General features: G+C 46.5%; 1 protein-coding gene across 2 annotated transcripts in view; it reads right to left on the reverse strand.

The window, feature by feature from the left end:
• The window catches only part of ALPK3 (alpha kinase 3), a 1,258,466-nt gene that overhangs the window by 51,131 nt on the left and 1,185,582 nt on the right, over nucleotides 1-21,753 (reverse strand). For both annotated transcript variants that reach the window (XM_086959428.1, XM_086959429.1), the window contains one exon: nucleotides 12,573-12,661. In XM_086959428.1, the coding sequence (XP_086815554.1) occupies nucleotides 12,573-12,661 (89 nt within the window). The remainder of the gene's footprint in view (nucleotides 1-12,572; nucleotides 12,662-21,753) is intronic.

The following is a 21,753-nucleotide window of genomic DNA, read 5'->3' on the forward strand; positions in this document are numbered from 1 at the left end:
GTTTCTTGCCCCCTCGCCTCCGTTTTTCCCACTCTGTACTCCCCCCGCTCCCCGCCGCTGCTCCCCTGCCCCTTTCTCTTCTGTACCCCTTCCCATTTGCCTCCCCGCTCCCGCCTCCCAGCTTCTCCTCCCTCCCACTTCGACATTTATGGCGGAGTCTACGCGTACGCGCAGTGGGCGCACGGATTGAGTGCCAAAGGCGCGCCAAAGGCAAGCCCGTCTGCGCCCTTCCGCGCCTGGACCGCGCCCAGCGCCAGGACCCCTGGCCTCAACGATACCAGCCCACCCGACTGAGCTACGCCGCCGCCACTCTCCACACTCTCAACACCAGCCGGAACCCCGCCTTCCACCCAGCCACCCCGAAACACCCCCTTGGACTCTTCACCTGCCAAGCCTGCAAAATCATCTGCCTCTGGACCTGCACCGCACCCGCCAGGCCAGGCACCAGCAACAATCACCTCAAGCGCATCCTGCTCAACACCCTCTCCGTCCACAGGCACGCCGTCGAACTCTGGAACCTCCTCGACACAACAGCGCTAGACGTCGCCTTCCTCACAGAAACCTGGATGAACGCCTCCTCAGCCCCCGACATTGCCATAGCCATCCTGGATGGCTACAAGATCACCCGGAGGGACCGCATCAACCAAACCGGAGGAGGCTTCGCCATCGTCCACAGAAACACCATCCGCATCACGACCAACTCCGACGACACCCTCACCGCCGCTGAGCACCTTCACTTCCAGATACACACCGACCCCAAGACCACCCTCAGAGGCACTCTCATCTACAGACCCCCGGGACCAAACACACAGTTCAGCGAAGCCATCGCAGACTTCATCAGCCCGCAGGCCCTCACCTCCTCAGACTACATCCTATTGGTGGACCTCAACTTCCACCTGGAAAACAACAACGACAACAACAACACCACCCTGCTGGACAATCTCGCCAACCTCAGACTCAAGCAACTGGTGGACACCCCCACCCACTACGCCGGCCACACGCTTGACCCAGTCTTCTCCTCCAGCAACCACATATCCTTCAGCCACTACACTGGACAGATCACAGCTGCGTCCACTTCAACTTCAGGAAAACAACGACCCACCACCACCCGCAACAGGCTCCCCGAAGATGCTGGAGCAAGATCACCCCCGACCAGCTCACCACCTCCCTGAGCCAAAACCCCCCCACCAACACTACGGACTCCAACGAAGCAGCCCGTAACCTCACACAGTGGCTCACCAACTGCGCCGATACCCTTGCACCGCTGAAGAATCCTCCCAGCAGACCCGGCAGCAAGAAAACCTCGTGGTTCACCAACGACCTCAAAGACTCCAAGAAATCCTGCTGTACCCTCGAGAAAGCCTGGCGCCACGACCAGTCAACAGAAAACATGACAGCCCTCAAGAACGCCATCCGCAAACACCACCAGCTGATCCACACCACCAAAAGGACAGCATTCAGAGAACGACTAGACAACAACACCCACAACAGCAAGGAACTCTTCAACATCGTTAAAGAGCTCTCCAACCCCAGCGCCAGAAACAACGACATCATGCCCTTGCAAGACCTCTGCGATGCTCTCGCCTCGTTCTTCCACCACAAGATCGCCAACATACACAACAGCTTCGGCGCCCAGACCACGCACCCAACCACCGAACCAACGCCCCCCACCACCACCATCTGCGCCTGGACCCCTGTCAGCTCTGAAGACACCACCCACGTGATGAACACCATCCACTCCGGCTCCCCTGCTGACCCCTGTCCACACCACATCTTTAACAAAGCTGACTCCATCATCGCACCCCAACTCCGAAACATCATTAACAACTCCTTCACATCCGCCACCTTGCTGGAGAGCTGGAAGCATGCGGAGATCAGCGCCCTCCTGAAGAAACCCACAGCGAACCCCACGGACCTCAAGAACTTCCGCCCCATCTCGCTCCTCCCGTTCCCCGCTAAAGTCATCGAGAAGACCATCAACAAACAGCTAACCTCCTTCCTCGAGATCAACGGCTCCCTCGACCCTTCGCAGTCCGGATTCCGAGCAAACCACAGCACCGAGACCGCCCTCATCGCAGCCACCGACGACATCAGGTCCCTGCTCGACAACGGGGAAACTGCTGCCCTCATCCTCCTCGACCTATCGGCCGCATTCGACACAGTCTGCCACCGCACCCTAACAAGCCGCCTCCACCACGCCGGGATCCAAGGAATGGCCCTGGAATGGATCACCTCCTTCCTCTCCGACAGAACTCAGAGAGTCCACCTCCCTCCCTTCCGCTCAGCGGCCACCAAGATCATCTACGGCGTACCTCAAGGCTCCTCGCTCAGCCCCACCCTCTTCAACATCTACATGACCCCCCTCGCAGCCATCGCACTCCAACACAACCTTAACATCATCTCCTACGCTGACGACACCCAGCTGATCCTCTCCCTCACCAACGACCCCGCCACTGCCAGAGCCAGCCTCCAGGAAGGAATGAAGGACGCTGCGGAATGGATGAAACTCAGCCGTCTGAAACTGAACTCAGACAAGACGGAAGTCCTCATCCTGGGACCATCCCCCTCTGCCTGGGACGACTCGTGGTGGCCCCCTGCACTGGGCACCGCCCCCAAGCCCACGGACCACGCACGCAACCTAGGTTTCATCCTGGACTCCTCCCTCACGATGACCAAGCAAGTCAACGCCGTCTCGTCATCATGTTTCAACACCCAGCGCATGCTCCTAAAGATCTTCCGGTGGATCCCCACCGACACCAGAAAGACGGTCACCCAAGCCCTCGTCACCAGCCTACTGGACTATGGGAACACCCTCTACACCGGAACCACAGCCAAACTACAGAAAAGACTCCAAAGCATACATAACGCTTCTGCATGACTCATCCTGGGCATTCCCCGACACAGCCACATCTCTGCCCACCTGAGAGACCTGAACTGGCTCCCCGTCAGCAAAAGGATCACGTTCAGGCTCCTCACCCACGCTCACAAGGCTCTCCACGACATGGGCCCCCGAATACCTCAACAACTGCCTCACGTTCTACGCACCCACCCGTCAGCTCCGTTCCGCCAGCCTCGCCCTCGCTACCGTCCCATGGATTCGCAGAAACACCACCGAAGGAAGATCCTTCTATTACCTGGCTGACAAGACATGGAACTCCCTCCCCACCCACGTACAACTGACCCAGGACCATCTCTCCTTCAGGAAGCAACTCAAGACCTGGCTCTTCGAGCAGTAGCAGCACCCCTCCCCCCCCCCCCCCCCCCTCCCAACGCCTTGAGACCCTTGCGGGTGAGTAGAGCGCTCTATAAATGTGCCTGATTGGTCTTGAACTGAGTTTTTAATTTTTGCTTAGTCTGAACTTTCCCTCTAGCCACGAGAGACTCTAATGTTACTCCTCTTAAAAAAACAGAAGTCCAAGGCCAGCAGTGCTGACCTCTCTAATCTTCACTGGCGAAACCATATACAACTAGCTCGCAAAAGCCTGCATTAGTTACTGGCTAAAATGCGCCTTATACAATGCTTTCTGTGAGGCCAGTTTTTCTACACCAACATTTTGGAAGATATGAATTGTTGTGCCATGTTTTTCAAGTTCAGATGAGATAAATGAATAAAACGAGCCTTGTTTGTTGGGGCAGCAAAACCTTGGAATGTACTCCCCGAATCTGTAGGGACTTAAAAAAGACACACCTGGCCTTTTCAAACAGTCCCTTAAAATCTATTCTTTCAGTTCGCTTTTTTATGATTCTTTACCCTTATCTATGCATTGTTCGGTAAGCTTCTCAGCGCCATGACAGAGATCTGAAGCCGGGCTGGCTTTGGTGCAACAATCTTTTTCAGCGCCCCACCCCCATGACGTCCTCATCAGATTCCATCACTACCACCAGGCAAAAGGGCCCCTCATCTCTCTCTAGCCCCTTGCATACATTCATTTGTTTTAAAGCCCTGGTAAAGGCTGGCTTTACTAATCCACTCAGCTTTCTAAATAAAATACAGATCTGTTCTTTGCAGCAGGCATTTAACCCCCTGTGCTACTATATGGCGAGTCAAAACTGCCACCAGACAAACATTCCGAACTCTCTCTCTCAAGCAGGAACATTAATCACAAGAGTAATCTTGACATTTTTATTGCTGCCTGAAAGCTGAGCGCCACCTACTTTCAAATCATGTTATTGATAAACACAGCACCGCTACCTGACGTCAGCTCCCCCCACTCCAGGGCAGCGCCCAGGGCGGTTGCACTGTCCTAAAACCTGCCCTGCTCTTAGGTATATACGCCTATCAACCAATAGAAATAGTCGCAAATGTAAATGTGTCGGAGTTGGATTTATGGAGTTAAAAGCGAATCACTGTTGTTTACATTTTTGTATGCTGAACAAAATTGGCACCAGATAATCAGGCCTGTGAACTTTGCTAGAACACACTATATAGCCCGTAGTCTCAGAGAAAGGCAACACATGAAAAAACCAAAACAAGACTTCTGTCAAAAAAATACAACAAATTTGTATGGATTCCCATAACTCACCATTCCAGGTGACATGCTTCATCATCTGGGTCTCCTTTAACAGAGCTAACACTCCACTCTAATGATGGAGGAGCCCAAGGATGTTTTCAAAGTTCGTTAATACAGATGTGCGCAGATATTATTTATGAAGTGTATGGGAACAAAAATGCAGTGCAAAAATTATATATAAAGTGAATAATAAAATTGAAGCGTTATCAGACACCTAATTTATTCTTGTCTGCCACGTACAATCATTAAAAACAGTGCAGGTGGATAGTTTTAATAAATAGCCATCCCTAGATGTATACTGGTCAACATGTTCCAGCACTAAGTGGTGAAAAGGACACCAGTGCTTTCATCAGGACCCAAGCAATAATTAAGCTGCTACTGCAAATAGTGAAAAATTAAATGAATACTGTAAAAGGATACTCCGTGAAATAGACTTTCCACAGTAACAATTCCTTCAACCTCTTGGTCGATCTAAAAAGAAAATAAGAGGTATACAGAACAGAGAGTCTTGGAAGGAAAACCCTTGTATTCTTGACAGTATTCCAACAACAATAATAAATAATGAAGATGAATGGCATAAAGTTCTAGGTTTAAAAAAGTCACACTCAAGAACTATAGTGCATGGCCTTACCATGCCAGAGTATCTGAGAGGGAATTGTGCCCCTAGAGGTCTCTTGGTAACTAATGCCCGAGGTTATTTCTCAAAGATAAAGAATTCCTGAAGGATTGGTCGATGATCGCATGGCGCTGCACGCGTGATTGGCTCATACTTATCATCAAAACAGCCAAGCGCGTTGCAGACACCATTTTGATTGAGATACAGATATTAGAAACTAAAATCAAAACGACTATAAGTACATCCTTTTAAAAAAAAAACAAGATGAGACAAATAAGACAAATAGAGAATTTAAAGATAATATTCTCTTTACGAAAATTGAGAAGTTCAAGAAGGACCTTGCCAAATTTGCGTTTGACAAGGTATACCCATACACATCTGACAGCTATGTGGCCCCTGATTATAACAACAAAGGTCATAGAATAGGGTCTACATATGGCTCTTCATCATCCTCTTCTGATGAAGATAATTCGAGTAGTTCCAACAGTTCACTACAGAGTGGCCAACGCAGCAGAGGCAAAGGTAGGGGCTATCAACAAAGATGGCATGGAGATTTTCCTAATCAGGGTTCCCCCATGGTGGCAACCAAATCCTTGGCAACCCCCCTTTCCCCCAGGAGCAATGGGACCGATGGGCCCTATGGGTGTTTTTCAACCAAACTACCCAGGAAACTTCCCTAATCAGCCTTTTTTAGTGTTTGGCCAAGGACCACCAAGGGGAAGAGGCAGAAACCAGAGAGCACAAGTACATTGGAGTCCACCTGCGTCTCCCCGTACTCTTCGGAGTTCCAAGAAGAAAGTGGGGGCGTAAGCGCAAGCGGGACAGAGCACGGAGTCGGACTAATAGTCAATCTCAGTTCTAAGAATCTGAGCCCAGGAGAAGAAAAGGTACGCAACAGAGGACTAGGATTTGTTACCACAACCGCTGGTGATCCATTTGGGGTCAACTGGGAGATGGCCACTTTTTCTTTAAGGACAAAACTGAAGTTGGGGAACCTCGAGACACCAATACAGGTCTCAGACAGAAATCCACATTTTATCCACCTACCCATATGGTACCACCCCAAGTCCTCACATTCGAGAAGGCAGTGAGCAAAGATATTACTGAAATTCTGGACAAAGAACGTAAGAAATTCTGTAATTTACCTAAGTCAGAGCAGATAGCCTTGAAAAGTTTAATGTCTGACCCGTTAATTACAATCAAACCAGCAGACAAGGGTGGCGCCACGGTCCTTATGGACTCTGACGTCTATCGAGCAGAATGTTTGAGACAATTTTGGGTGAGGACATCCTACCGCCCACTCAAGGAAGACCCAACCGAGAGAATTAGAAATTACATCTCTATTATGGTTGAAGAAGCTGTTAATGAGGGGAGGATCACTACTTCTGAGACTACCTTTTTACATACCAAACATCCGGTAATGCCATATTTTTATATTCTCCCCAAAATTCATAAACCCACTAGACCACCAGTGGGTGGTCCAATCATCTCCGGAAAAGGGTCGTTACTCGAACCCTTGTCCACTTTTGTGGATTTTTTCCTCAATCCTATGGTACGAGAAATGCCAACTTTCCTTCAGGACACTATGGATGTCCTGCGGGTATTAACTGATCGACTTGTCTCATTTGATGTGGAGTTGTTGTACACTTCAATCCCTCAAGATGAGACATTAGACACTATCAATGGACTGCTTGAAAAACGAGACTTACAATCTATTACGCCCGTACATATCATCATGGCACTTGCTCAGATCGCCATGAAGAACATTTTTTTTAAATTTGAGGACACTATATATCTCCAAACCAGTGGTACGAGTATAGGAAGTATTTTTGTCCCAAGTTTGGCAAACCTTTATGTTCATGGATTTGAACAAGAACACGTTCTGAGCGAAAATAATCCCTACCGAGAATCGATACGTCTATGGAAAAGGTACATAGACAATATCCTGGTTGTCTGTCGAGGGGATGTAGCCAGTGTCTATGTCTTTTTGGAGTGGCTTAACAATCGTAACAATTTCCTCAAATTCACTGTTGACATAGATAAGCACAGACTAGCTTTTTTGGATCTGCTGATTGTCGCATCACCTAATGGCCTAGAGACAGAACTTTATACCAAACCTATGGCTAGGAACTCTTTACTGAGTTTTAAAGGCCATCACCCAGTAGCCCTGAAAGAGAATCTACAGTTCGGTCAGTTTCTGCGACTGCGTAGGAACTGTTTGACTAAAGATAGCTTCTTTACACATGCTGAAGAATTAACATTGAATCTCTTACAAAGGGACAATCCAGCTAAATTGGTACGCCGCGCAGCCAAACGCGCTGTCAATAACAATCGCGATTGTCTCTTAGAAGTAAACACCAAGAAAGAGACTAACTCTAAACTGACCTTTGTTAATACTTACAGCACTGAGTCTAATGATATAAAGAAGACTATCCGTCGACATTGGAAGATGCTGAACGTTGGGGGAGATCAGTTGCCAGAACCCCTTTTTGCCTTCAAACGGAATAGCAATCTGCGTGATAAACTTGTACCTACTAGACCACGTAGCCGTCTTCCACAAACTCAAAACACCATGTGGGATTTACCACCTGTACAGGGACACTTTCCTTGTGGACTATGCAAAGTTTGTCCACTGACAAAGAAATCTGAAAGAGTAGACATAGGTACAGACAGACCTTGGATCCAAAAAAGTTTCACAAATTGCAACAGTGAAAAGGTGGCCTATTTGATTGTCTGTCCTTGTAACATGAGGTATGTGGGCATGACCTTGCGTAAAATTAAACTGCGGATTATGAAACATATAACTACCATAAGATGTAAAAAACAGGCGACACGACTAACTACTCACTACCTAGAAAAAAAACATCATCCAGAAGATATGGAAAGGACCGTACTGGAACAGCCATCTATCCCACAACATGTTACAGACATTTCAAAGTTTCTTTTGTTGAAAGAGCAAAAGTGGGTTTTCAGACTTAAGAGAGACACAGAAGGGCTGAATGATTCAATTCCTTGGTCCACCTTATGAGAGGTATATAATACATCTGTTAGAATTTTCCGGAATAATCTAAGCGGTTTCTATAATTTATACTGAAGAAACATATATTGTAATGTGAAGTTCATATATAACCATACATGCCATTATGTATCTCTAAACCATTTTTAAAGGACCATGAAATACTGTCTATGAATACACTAGATCTGATAGTGCCTGGTTGAATCTCTAATATCTTGAGATTCCGTTCTAGCTGTGATGCAAAATTGATTTGGCACCATTCAAGATTTAAAACTTTATTGATTACACTTTGATGACGATTGTTACGTTATTGCACATATCCAGTTAACACTATGCCAGAGCGTTGTGTTCTGATAACATTAACTTTCACCTGACACTGATGTAGATAAACTCCAGTTGCGATGTGTAATCTTTCTCGCATTACACATATAGCCAAAAAACATCAATACAGCCCGTTAAACTACACTTCCCATTACCTCTTGGGCGCTTTGGTACTTTCTCGCGTGATCACGCGAGAACAGATCGAATTCTCGCATCTCGCGAGACAACGCATTGAAATCTCCAATGCCACTATAAACAGTAGCTTTCACGGTAGTCGGTAACTCCCCGACGGCTTAGATGATAGCCTGAGGAACCGACGGAAAGGTAGGGTGAGCCGACGACTTATATGAGTACCTTACGAGTGATTGCAAGTGTGCGAGCGTTTAAAATTCTAACTCTAGTTTCGATTCTTTAAGATGGCGAGAATGCGATGATAATTTTCACTCACAAATGTTTACTCAAAAACAAACACCCAGTTTCAAAATGGGTTAAATATTATGGGTGGGGCTGACTAGATGGTGTGAATGCGATTATAACTTTCGCTTACATACTAATGACCAGTTTAAAAATGGGCTGACAACTTCCATTTTTTGGATGAAGTTAATACAGGACTGCTGCTATGCTTGCAACAGTCTAAAAGACCCGGGCTATATGGACTTAATGAGCGATACCCCCTCTCAACATATAAATCGAGGTGGGAACTTGTTCTAAAGCGAGAAAATGAACAATTGTGAATAAATTCCTTTGAGAATGAATGAATTGTCATGGACAATCAAAATATATGTATTATTAATAATACCCCGATTACAACTATAGGGGTTTACACAGAGTATAGAGTTATGAGTATATCGGAGAGGTGGGGGTTCCTATGGACCCCGTGGACATGCAATGCTGTGATTTTAAATGTTTAGGAAGAATAACTCACCAAATGAATTTATGTTTGGTGTTATGTTTCCTTCCTAGAGCGGTGCCTCCTTTGCCCTGAGCTTGTTGCCAGTTGAGGTGAGGCCTCTCCTCCGTACTCTTGAGGTAAGGGGGTATTGTTATAAACCTATTGAGGTTGTATATGGGATGGTCAATTTTGACTTCTTAAAAAAAGGCACTTATGTTTTTCATTCCAAGACTCTCTGTTCTGTATACCTCTTATTTTCTTTTTAGATCGTCCAAGAGGTTGAAGGAATTGTTACTGTGGAAAGTCTATTCCACGGAGTATCCGTTTACAGTATTATTTAATTTTTCACTATTTGCAGTAGCAGCTTAATTATTGCTTTGGTCCTGATGAAAGCACTGGTGTCCTTTTCACCACTTAGTGCTGAAATATGTCGACCAGTATACATCTAGGGATGGCTATTTATTAAAACTATCCCCCTGCACTGTTTTTAATGATTGTACGTTGCAGACAAGAATAAATTAGGTGTCTGATAACGCTTCAATTTTATTATTCACTTTATATATAATTTTTGCACTGCATTTTTGTTCCCATACACTTCATAAATAATATCTGCGCACATCTGTATTAACAAACTTTGAAAACATCCTTGGGCTCCTCCATCATTAGGGTGGAGTGTTAGCCCTGTTAAAGGAGACCCAGATGATGAAGCATGTCACCTGGAATGGTGAGTGATGGGAATCCATACAAATTTGTTGTATTTTTTTTTTAGAGAAGTCTTGGTTTGGTTTTTTCATGTGTTGCCTTTCTCTGAGACTACGGGCTATATAGTGTGTTATTGCTTTCAGTTTGTGGGGCTGCATATCCCGTTTAGTTTTTAAACTTTAGGCCTCCGACCCTAATCAAATATCTAGTGTACTCTGTGAACTTTGCTGCCAATAAATCGTTCTAAATTTAGCTGCTGCAGGAAAAGCCTAGTTCTAAAGATAACATAAACATTTTCTGTGTAGAGTATTGTTTGGCAGATGTGGGGGAAAAAGATATCGAGGCCTATGCAAGAACAACCCAAAATAATCAAAAAAGGGCTCTGCATCAGGGACGGGTGAGGGGAGGGGCTGCTAGGAAGATGGGGACAGGAGGGGTGAACAGCCGCTGTCCGTGCAGGTAACAGTGGTGGGGCCACAGGAGGGGGGATGTCGAGGGATGATGTAGAGGGAAAATTAAATAAATAGTTAATTTTCCCTCTGTATCGTCCCACGAAATCCCCTGTCACGCGGCCCCACCACTGTTACCTGCATGGACCGCTGCTGGGGGTGAACCCTCATCATTTAAGGGGTTAATTAGTAAATAGAATGCTTTTCAGTATTTGGTCCTTTACAGGCTCATAATGTAACAAAAACCGATCAGATAAACGTATTACTGATTATTAATAAATGTGTTACAAATAAAATAGGATTTATATAGCGCAATGGCTACCCTGAGGCCTCCCAGCGCTGCAGACGAACACAGAAAGACAGAGAAGAAGAGGTTTAGGTACAGTCATTGAAAAGACAGGTATTTAGAAGTTTTTAAAACATCAGCAGGTTTAGGCTCCTTCTGCAGATGCAATGGGAGGGCGTTCCAAGAGTTTGCGGCGTTATAAGAGAAGGCACGCCCACCCCATCTAGCTTTCCTTATTCTGTGTGTGGTGGCTAGGAAGGAAGACATAGAGCGAAGATCTCTGGAAGGTTGGTAGGGGGGATCAGGGATTGGAGCACCGCTGGGCCATTCTTCAAGAAGGCCCTGTGAGTCGGACAAATAGCCTTAAACTGGATCCTCGTCTTGACTGGCAGCCAATGAAGGCCCCTTAGTGCTGTTTACGCAGATTGCCGTCGGGGGATCTGAAGGAGCATGCAAGCACCACAATTCTGAATGATCTGGAGCTTATGGATGGTAGATTGAGGGGCTCCCAGATAAAGGGCATTCCCATAGTCCAAGCTAGAAAGTAAAAGAGCTTGAACCATGATCCTTCTTGCTTGGAAAGGGAGTAGGGGAAGGATCTTGCGAAGCATCCTCAGAAGGCCGTAGCAGGTAGCTGAGATCTTGGAAGCCTGGTGGTTGAAGCTGAGAGAGCGGTCGAGCCAAATGCTAAGGCTCTAAATCTGGATCTTCGGATCTGGTGCAGGACCGAGACAGTTAGGCCAGAGTAGAGCAGTATTGAAGGAGGGGGAGTTGCCAAGGAGCATAAGCTCGGTCTTATTCCCATTGAGTATAAGGCATGAGAGTTCCATCCACTTGGCAACCTCCTCTAGGCAAGGGCCTAGGGTGCTAGATAACCTCTCGGGGTGGTTTAATGCCACCACGAGCTGCGTGCCATCTGCATAGGTGATGATTTTTATACCAAATGGATGGACAATCTCCGCTAGGGGTCACATATAGATGTTAAACAGCGTGGGGCTCTGGGAGGAGCCCTAAGGCACCACACAGCTGAAAGGCAACTGGTTGGAGACAACATCTCCTTCAAAAACCTGAAAGAACCGGTCGCTGAGGAAGGACTGTAGCCATGTTATAGCAGTGCCGGTCACTACCAAACTCTTTAGCCGGAGGATCACAGTGTTATGGTTGAAGTGTCAAATGCGGCACTGAGATCGCTGCAGTGCCTCCTTGATCCAGTATCCTCCTCAGCGAGGAAAATAGTACGTATAAGCTGTAAACATGTGTTTTCATTTCGTCACAATCATCCAGTACTGAAATTAAAGCAATCTTCTGTTAGCAGTGAGTTGTTCTTGTCATTTTACTTGATTTTCAACTTTAAACGTGTGCCATATGCAAGCATTTTGCAACTTTAGATATTTGTAAATATAAATACTTCTTTTAATGTTTCTTTATTCATGGAAAAAAATGTTTTCCTAATGCAGTTTGATACACACCACAACATCATTGATATTGAGAAAATCACAACAAAACTCCCAGAATAGCTTGTGTATAGTTGAAGTAATTGGACACTCATGAATGAAACCACACAACATGGTTCACAAATGATTACAGTATGAAAGTGGTCGCTCCAGGCCAAGAGCAGGGTGTTGAACCTGATACTCATGGTTCTTTACAAAGTCTACATATCAGTCATTCTATAACCATGAATGTAAATTAGGTATGAACATTTGTGGAATGGTGGACAGATAATTCAACAGTGAATACAAATCACATTATGAAAAAATAAAAAGATAAAACGCTTACTCTGGTATTTGTCCGAAGTTTGGGACTACCCGTGCTTCTGCAGCAAATATTTTGCAATATTCTCTTGTTGTGTTTTGAATTTTGCAACTCTGTAGTTTTAAAGACAAAAGCATAGCATAAGTTGTGGCATAGGCGATTTTCTCCAATGAATGCCCTCTTCTTATATTTCAGATATTTATATAAAAGGATCTAGGCATACATTTTAGATACCAGTAGTTATCTGTGGTTTAAATGTTGTAAATGAGAAAAAATCTGTATTAACGTAGCAGGATTTAAGGTTCAGAGCGCTGCAAATGTCAACAAGCACTGGAAATGCAATAGGGCTCGCATTTACTTGAGTTAGATCTATTGCTGTTTTAAATAACAATGTCTTTTACCCCATGCATTATAGAGTGTATGTATGTGGTGTGTAGTAGAATTATGTGGGTTGCATTGGCATTGTTACATGAGGAATTGTGTTGCATGGAGTGGAATTGTGTAGTAGAATTATGTGGCATGATGTGTAGTGGAAATATGTGGACAGTAATTATTTGGTGTTGAGTGTACTGGAATTATGTGGCATGGGATTGTGTGTTATGGAGTTTCATCATGTGGAATGGTATTTTGTGTTGTGTAGTGGAGTTTAATTATGTGGTGTGATGTTGATTGTTGTGGCATGATGTAGAATTCTGTGGTGTGGATTGGATGTATGTGGTGTGTTATGTAATTGCATTGTTGAGTTGAATTATGTGGGTTGGTGTCAAATTATGTGGTATGGTTGAATTGTATGGCGTGGAACTGTTTGGATAGCTTTGCCTTTTTGGTGAGAATTAAAAAAAAAAAAAGTGAAGAACAATGCAGTGAAACAGATCATGATGTGAATAAGGAAAGAAGTAAAGAAGTACTTAGGCTATTTTCTGAAAAAATACCAGCATACCACTTGTATCTTAGTGGAAAAGGCCGACATTGCTGTTAACCAGAATGCCAGGGTTTGTAGCATTACTACCTAGTCTAGCAGGGCTGGGAGCATGAAGCACTATTACCCACCTCGCAGGCCAGCCGCACAGGGAACTACCATTCAGTCTCAGAGTTACGGCAGTGGGCACAAACCACAACCACGCAGCACGGTGGAGTCTTCAGTACACAGAACTACGACTGTACCACTTTGGGCAGAATAACATTGTAGGACCATTTCTTCTCACCATCCAGCAGCACCTAGCACTACTAATGTTTCTCATTGTCCAACAGCAACCAAAACTAAAAGTTCCATGTTGGTTGGAAGCACACTGCCCTATCAGTATTCCTCTTTGTATGTCATGACAAAGTATTTCCAACGTCCTATGTTGGCTGGTACTACACAGCACTATGATCACTTCTCTTTGGACAAAACCAGTTACACCAGGGGAAGAGGTGTGACGCAGCAGCCAGAGCTGCTGAACCCGTAACACAGAGGCTCATGGTTCGATCCCCAGCGGCAGTTAGCCCAGCACCATGTGAGTCTGTGCAATAGTTTGCTTAATCTTCCTGAGGACCTCAAGCGCCTTGACACCTTCAGGTAATTGTTTGCGCTTTACAAATACTGGTATTATTATTACTTACATGCATTAGATAGGACTCCCACAGTTACAAATCAGCTAGAGGTACATAGCACTATAAATGTGTCTCATTTGATGGCAACAGAGATTACTAATGTCACCCGTCAAAAATGGCAGTAAATGAAAATAAAACGATAATAAACACGTTTTATTATCATTTTATTTTTTCTTTCCTGCCGACTCTTTGGGGGCGGGGACGTGGGGGATGACAGGAGGAGTGGTGGGAACTGTTGTCAGTGTGCACATCTGTTTGGCTGGCTGTTTCAGGCCCGCCAAACCGTAATGCGCATTGAAGTGCTCTCCAACCCAAGCTGCAGTGCCGGGCTGAAGACAGCAGGCAAAGGCTCCCAGTCTGTCTGGGAGCGCAAATCGAGGGCGCTCAGGCCAATCCTGAAGCTGCTCTCATGTATGACAGCAGCTTCAGGATTGGCCCGCTGGGCAGTCTGGGAGCCTGTGTCTGCGAGGAGTGGAGCAGAAGAGCACAATGCGGTTGGCTGCAAGTACGTTTTTTTCTTTTAATGTTTTTCTCTGTCCTGTCACCCCTGTGCCCCCCACTCCTCCTGCCATCCACCCTGTCTCTCATCCACAACACGGTCGCTACTGCATACAGCACTACAAATGTTCCTCGCTAACCCCAAGTATTCAACGCTGCTCACTAGCTGAGGAGTGCATTACACTGCAGCAGTACCTCATAGGCCAGCGCAATATAAAACGCCACAGTGCTACAGCCTTACAATATGTTTGTTCAATTGTTTCTGCACTTTGTAGTGAAACTGGCACATTCATTTTCACCAACACTTGTGTTCAATTTCAATTTCTGAAAAGATGCCATACTTGCTGTACATATGCAACCCCTAAGGCTGAACACACCCAAACCAAGAGTATTTCGGTACGGACAGAATACGTCTCTGTCCCAAATTGAAGGTTTACAGATAAAATCACTCGCAAATCAGTAATTCAGACTTATTTAGCATATTTTACCAAAGATTTCAGATTGTGGGCATTAGTTTGGTTGTATTCAGTTCAGGTTCAAAACTGGACTTCAAACATCTAACAGACCTCTGTAAAATACTATATCAAAGTAGGTATAGTGTGCACAGAGTCCATTGGATCCCCAGAGGCTTTACAGAGGCTAAAGTAGATAATACCTCTCTCTCTTTTGTGGTAATGTGGTTGAGCAGGTAGGCTTATCAGAGGGTTTTTTTTGTAAACAGATTTTATTTCATTTAGAAGGTTACATGACACTTCCTGCATCGCATTATAGTATCTAGTAATAACAGTTGTTCATCTAAATCAGCAAATTGCTGGTCATCTCAGGTCTTATTACATCAGCATTCAAACTCCCTCAACCCCAACTACTCCCTCAAACTGAGTCGCATCCGTTCATGGTCATGTTTTGGACCTATCCTGTTCCTTATCCAGGGACTAGTATCATGCAAAGCCTCCCAAGTGGATCCTACTAATAATCTTCCTGAGGCAAAGTTCACGTGGAACACAGGAGTCACCTTGGTATTCCGTGAGCTATGTGCTACCAAGTGCAGATATCGCTCTGGGTGTGGAATCTCCAGACTGAGGCTCTGGATCTTTCATGCTGTCAACCACCGTTTCCCAAGCCTTGGCCACCTTAATTAAGCCAATCCCTCTACGAGCTTCGCCGAGCAAGACTACCCCCTCAGAACCTGCCCATCTCTCCAATTCTTTTGTCCATATTGTTATTCAGGGTCCCCCTAGGGCCTTCCAGTGTTGTTATTTAGCTAGGATGAATGTCAAGTCCTGGAACATATTGGTTACCTTAGTTTTGTCGGTGTGAGGGAACAAACTTAATAGGCAGTGGGCCGGTGAGCAGGGAATGGTCTTTTCGGTGACATCTGCCACTACTCTAGTGATTTCCTCCCAGTAGTTGTGTAATGCTGGGTATGACCATATTATGTGCAGTATCTCTACCCCGATTACCCTGCATTGTGGACATTTCCCATCCTCCCTCAGTACGTATTTATTAATGCGCCCAGGGATAAGGTATGCCCTATGCAGGAGATGAAGTTAATGAGTCAGAATCTAGCATTTCTAGACACCCTGGGGATTCTCTCGAATATACTCTCCCAAACTTTATCGTCTATGGGGGTACCCAAATCTTTCTATCGGTTCCTCAAATGGTCAGTGGTTGGAGAGTATCCTCTCATATTGCCCTGTAGAGGCACATGTTCGCTTTAAGCTCGCCCCCGCCGCCCTAATATATTGGCAAGCATTATAGTTTTTTGGGCACCGAGGTACTGGCCTTTCACTGATGACAGAGGTCTGCCATCACTGCTCTATCAGGGAGGAAGTGGCCCCGGGGGAGGTCCAATCCTGGCCGAAACTCTTCAAATAGGAGAAGCTCACCTCGATAAATCAATACCTTTTCTTGTTCGCACCCGCCATTATCCAGTCAGCTATTGCCCTTCAATGTGCTTCATGTGGTAGAAAAGTCAGCATTTTTATAGGTAAGTCCGGGGAGTATGGGAGCAGGCTCTGTGTCTTCTAGAAGCATCTATGCCATGATCATCTCCTGCTTGGAGCTTTTCAGGAAAATCTGGTGGGCCACGACCCACCCTTAACAGCACACTCAGCAGTACATCTAGGTCTGGTACAAAAGGCCTGACCATGCGTTCCTGTGTCTGTCGCCCTGCCAACCACTCCATGAACCACTGAAGTGCGCCTGCCATGTAGTAAGTCTTGAAGCTGGGGACCGCTAGACCTTTGTTATGCACCAGGCGCTTTAATGTTGACAGGGCCACTCGCATTTGGCCCGCCCCACAGATTAATGATAAAAGTAGAGAGTCCAACTCATCAAATCGTGTTCTCGGAATCCATATAGGCAAGGTTGTGAAGTACTATGGTAGCCTAGGAAGCGCTACCATTTTGAGAAGTGCTACTCTTCCACCAATGGAGAGGGGCAGTGTTTTCCGGAATCCATACTGACTTTCAGGGACCTAATGGCTGATCCGATATTCCCTTTATGTCCGAGGTCCATAAAAGGATGTCTAGTCTTATGTATAGACAAGACTATGGATGTCCGAGGTCCATAAAAAGATGTCTAGTCTTATGTATAAGTTGTGTGGATGTTAAAGGTAGGAGAAATCTTGTGCCATTGTGTGAAGTCGCTTCCATGTATCTTTCAGTCCCCGTCTATTATCCCAGCTTGTGAAGACACTTTTCACTAGTGTGTCCTTTATGTAATTAAAATCTCCCCCCATGATCATAGAATGAATCAGAAAAGGAGCCAATGTGCCTGATAGTCCGGTCAGGAAAGGACCCTGGTCTATATTAGACCCATATATATTTATTATTTCCACATCCTGGCCAGCTAGACAACCTGTCACTGCCAGATATCGTGGGTCCATCAAACCTCCTGTGTGCTAAAGGGGGACCCCCACTCTTATCCAAACCAGTACTCCCCTGCCATACACTATAGTAGGAGGTGTAATACGCCTGGCCTTGCCATCTACATTGAAGAGCAACTCTCTCTTTTGCCAGTAGGTGGGTCTCTAGCAGGAGAGCAATGCAGACACGCCACCTATTTAGGTAGGAGAATATTTTATACCGCTTGGACATTGTGAGCATCCCCCTGATATTCCATGCGAGGATCATAGGGGTAGCTATTGGTGTGCATTGTGTATGATCCTGTGCCAATTCCTCATTCTTGTATTCCCCACCCTGGAAGAGAGGAGCTTGTCCAACCCTCAAACATATTGGTCCCTGGTAGGTGACTCTCAAAAAAAGAATAACATCCCAACTACCCATACCCCAGGACAAGTGAGTAGTTCCCCCATCATCCAAACTTATGGTAACTTTACATTGTACAATTACTCATGGAAGCATCTACAGCTCTCTTAAAGTGGGAGGTATGCAAACCAATGTCAGACCCAACTGTTCTACCCTTTCCAGTGTAGTCATTAACCAAAGTTGTCTCTGGCCCAGGTAGACCGAGAATGCCCTCCTACATCGCCATTGACGCACTCACTACACTCTGCTAATAGTTTCAGACTGTCTCTTCCCCCAATAGTTGCAGTCCTCATCGTGGCTCCGATCATTTTATCAGTTGTCCTGGAGGTCACTGTGGGAAGAGCTTGGATGAGCTACCCCATTATGCTGGATCTATGGTCCGAGTCTGAGTCTTTAGTGTTGTCTCAAGTCAGTGAGGATGTCTCGCCGGCCCCAGTGGCAGTCAGCGTTGCTACTGCTGCCACAAGTCTGTCTCTTTCTTGTTGGGTCTCAGCTGTGGAGGGGGCACTGAGAATCTGGCACCCCTCCCAAGATGTTGGGCGTTCCTTCTCATTCGTTGTTTGTGTGGGGTCTGCTTGGAATTCCGCCGAGGTGGTTGATCTACCCAGTCCCACACCTGTGGTGGCATATTGAAGAATAGTGTGCCAGTCGGGATCACCACTTTGACACATGCAGAGAACATCATAGCGTATTGTATCTCCATCTGACAGAGTTTCTTTTTGGCTGCAAAGTAGGTCGAAAATTGCTAAGAGACACTCGGTTGCAGGTAAGTACCAGTTTAAGGCAGCAATACTTTTCAGGTACAGTATGAATGTGAATGCAAAAGCAATCGTAATACTTTACGGTGATGTTGAAAATAATTTGAAGTATCAATCATCAGTACCAGTAACTTAGCAATGTAAAAGATAATAATAATAATAATAATCCACATTTGTAAAGCGCGAACAATCACCTGTAAGGGTCTCTAGGCACTGGGGGCCGTCGGGAAGATTAAGCAAGCTATTGCCCAGAGTCACATGGTGCTGGGTTAATCTGCCGCCGGCGCCGGGGATCGAACCGTGATCCCCAGATTCCAGCGGCAGTCGCCCTGGCTGCGGTGCCACCCAACTTAGTGCCAGATTATGATGTCGGTCAAAATTAAACCGCCTGACTCCTTGTCGGATTCGGTTCCGACCGACTACGATACTTCCGAACATCCTTCAGAAGGACTCCACTTGACTTCAATGGGAGCATGTGTTCCGACCAACAACACCGGCTCCCACAGGGAAAAGGGGTGTCTGCGGAAAACCTTGCACCCTATTGCGGGCACTCCATGGTGCCTGCCCCACTCTGCATGGTGTTACAGGGGGTTCTGACCCCAAACTGGATGACTACGGATGAAGGGGGGCCGACAAGGGGCCCCCAAATTCAGTTATCAACAGCCTTTTGTGTTGCCAAGACTGAGTCAGAAAGGCTGTTGGAATCTGACATCATAATCGGTCGGTTGCAAACGCTGTACGTTGAGCTGTATGAATCGGCTCCGACCAACTCTGATTCTCCGAATGCCGGTCGGAATCGTTTTGGAATGACCAAATGGTTCCGCTTCCGACCGCGAGCATCATAAACGGTAGGTCAGAAATGTTTCCGACAGAGTCGAGCGGATGGGTTCCGACGCGGTGTAGGAGAATCTGACTGTTGGTCGGAGGCTTTCTGACCGACATCGTAATCAGTCCCTAAGTGCAAATATCAAGCACCACAATGCAATCCTATGGGAGGAAAACAGTTATGCACATTTACTGGTAAGTACTCGACTTACACATCCAGTCTTCGGGGTTCTGGACCAACACTGGGCAAGGGTCAAATCAAAGTAGGTACAGCACAGCCAGCGGCACTGGGGCAGTAGGGTGCAGAGGTCACTGAGCCAAATGTTAGTCAATGGAGACTGGGGTCACCTAGAGGTGCTGGTTGCAGGTAGGTGCCCACGGTTTCAAGACACAGGTCCCGGGGTTTAAGCAAGAACAGGGGGTGGACACAAGGCAGCACCAACCATACACCACTAGCAGCACAGGGTCGGTAGGGTGCAAAGGAGCATAGGGCACCCAATGCAAGTGAATGGGGAATCTGTATTGCACAAAGAGGCTGCAGGCTCGGACCAGGAGGCTGGACAAAGGTAACCAACAGCTGGGCAGGTAAGTAGAGATATCGGTGGATGCCTGGGCACTGTCAGATGGGCTCCTAACGTCTGGGGGCTGAGGTTGCATTGGTGCCTTTGGACGTCAGAACTTGTTTACCTGAGCCAGTCACAGTCAAGGGGACCCTTCAAGATGAGGCTGCAGCCGTCTTTGTGGAGTCCAGGAGAGGTCAGCCACCAATGATTTAGATGTCAGGATCGCTGGTAAGGCTTCACTGGGCTGTTGGCAACTCAGACTCGGACTGTGGGCGTTGAGTGCAGAGTAGTCAGGCGTTGCGGTTCAAGCTGGATCCGGAGTCCTTGGAGTGGGTTTCTTTTGGAAAGAGCAGCCTTCCTCAGGAGATCTGGTCTTTGTTGAAGTGCAGGTAGTCTTCCTTGGGTTTCTGGAAGACACTGGCTGCAGGACAGGCGTTGTCTTCTTTGCAGAGCCTTTAAGCGGGAGACAGGCCAGGAGGACTGGGGCTAGATCAGTAGTCATCTTCATCCTTCTTCGTCTTAGGTCGCAGAAATCTGAGGATCAAGTTTCAGAAATGCCCCTAAATACTGAATTTAGGGGTGTTACAGGTACTTGCAGGTAGTAGCCAATGGGCTACTTGACTTTAGGGTGACTAAAACCTTTATATGACCCCCTTCCCTAGGTGGGGAAAGATGGGGAGGCACCCCCAACTCCTATTGGCTAAAATTCTTCCATCCAACATGTAGAATTTTCTAAGGAGGGAGTCACTTTAACTCAGGACGCCTTAGGTGAGACATATCTCTCCTGACTACTAATTTTCCTGCTGACCTGGCCACCTAAAGTAGGGCTTGGTCAGAGGGGCGAGTATCTCCAATAGTTGGAGAGACCCTGGCTAGCATAAGAAAGGGCAGGGAGCCTTTGAGGCTCACCACTGTGAATATTGTTCGTGCTTGGGGTAGGAGGTAGGTGTGAAGCACCGCCACCCCCAGCAGGCTTTGTTTCTGACCCACAAGAACCCAAGGCTCCCACCTCAGGGGGTTAGAAACATGTCTGTAAGTGATAGGCTGGTGCAGACCAGTCAGCTGCACACCAGTGAGTTAGTAGTTTTTCAAGGGGCATCTCTAAGATGCCCTCTCAGTTAATTTTACAATAAAGCCAGCACTGGCATCATTGTGGGTTTATTATGTTGAGAGGTTTGATACCAAATTTCCTAGCATTCATTAAAGCCCTCGTGGAACTGTGGAGACTGAATTGACAAACTCCAAGCCCATGTACTCAATATGGCTTCACTGCACTTACAATGTCAAAGAATGTACTTAGACACTATAGGGGCATATTGATCATGTAACTATGCCCTCACCTGTGGTATAGTGGTGAGGCCGGCTAGAGGGGTGACTTACCTTTGCCACAGGCAGTGGTTTGTGGGTATAAGAAACAGGGATGTAAGCCATGCCGACTCTTCAGTTCTAGTTGCACCAAAACACACAGTCTGCAATGGGTATGTGCTGGTGAGAGGTCTCCGAGGGTGGCACAATGTATGCTGCAGCCCTTAGAGACCCTCTCTGGTCACAAGGCCCTTAGTACCAGGAGTACCTTTTACAGGGGACTTATATGTGTGCCAGTTGTAGAAACAAAGGTACATTTTTGGAAAAGAGCATAGGTACTGGGAACTGGATTAGCAGGGACCCAGTGCACATTCAGTAAAAGTGCATCAGATAG

This window comes from Lissotriton vulgaris, chromosome 2_2 (assembly GCF_964263255.1).
Source record: "Lissotriton vulgaris chromosome 2_2, aLisVul1.2, whole genome shotgun sequence".
Taxonomy (NCBI): domain Eukaryota; kingdom Metazoa; phylum Chordata; class Amphibia; order Caudata; family Salamandridae; genus Lissotriton; species Lissotriton vulgaris.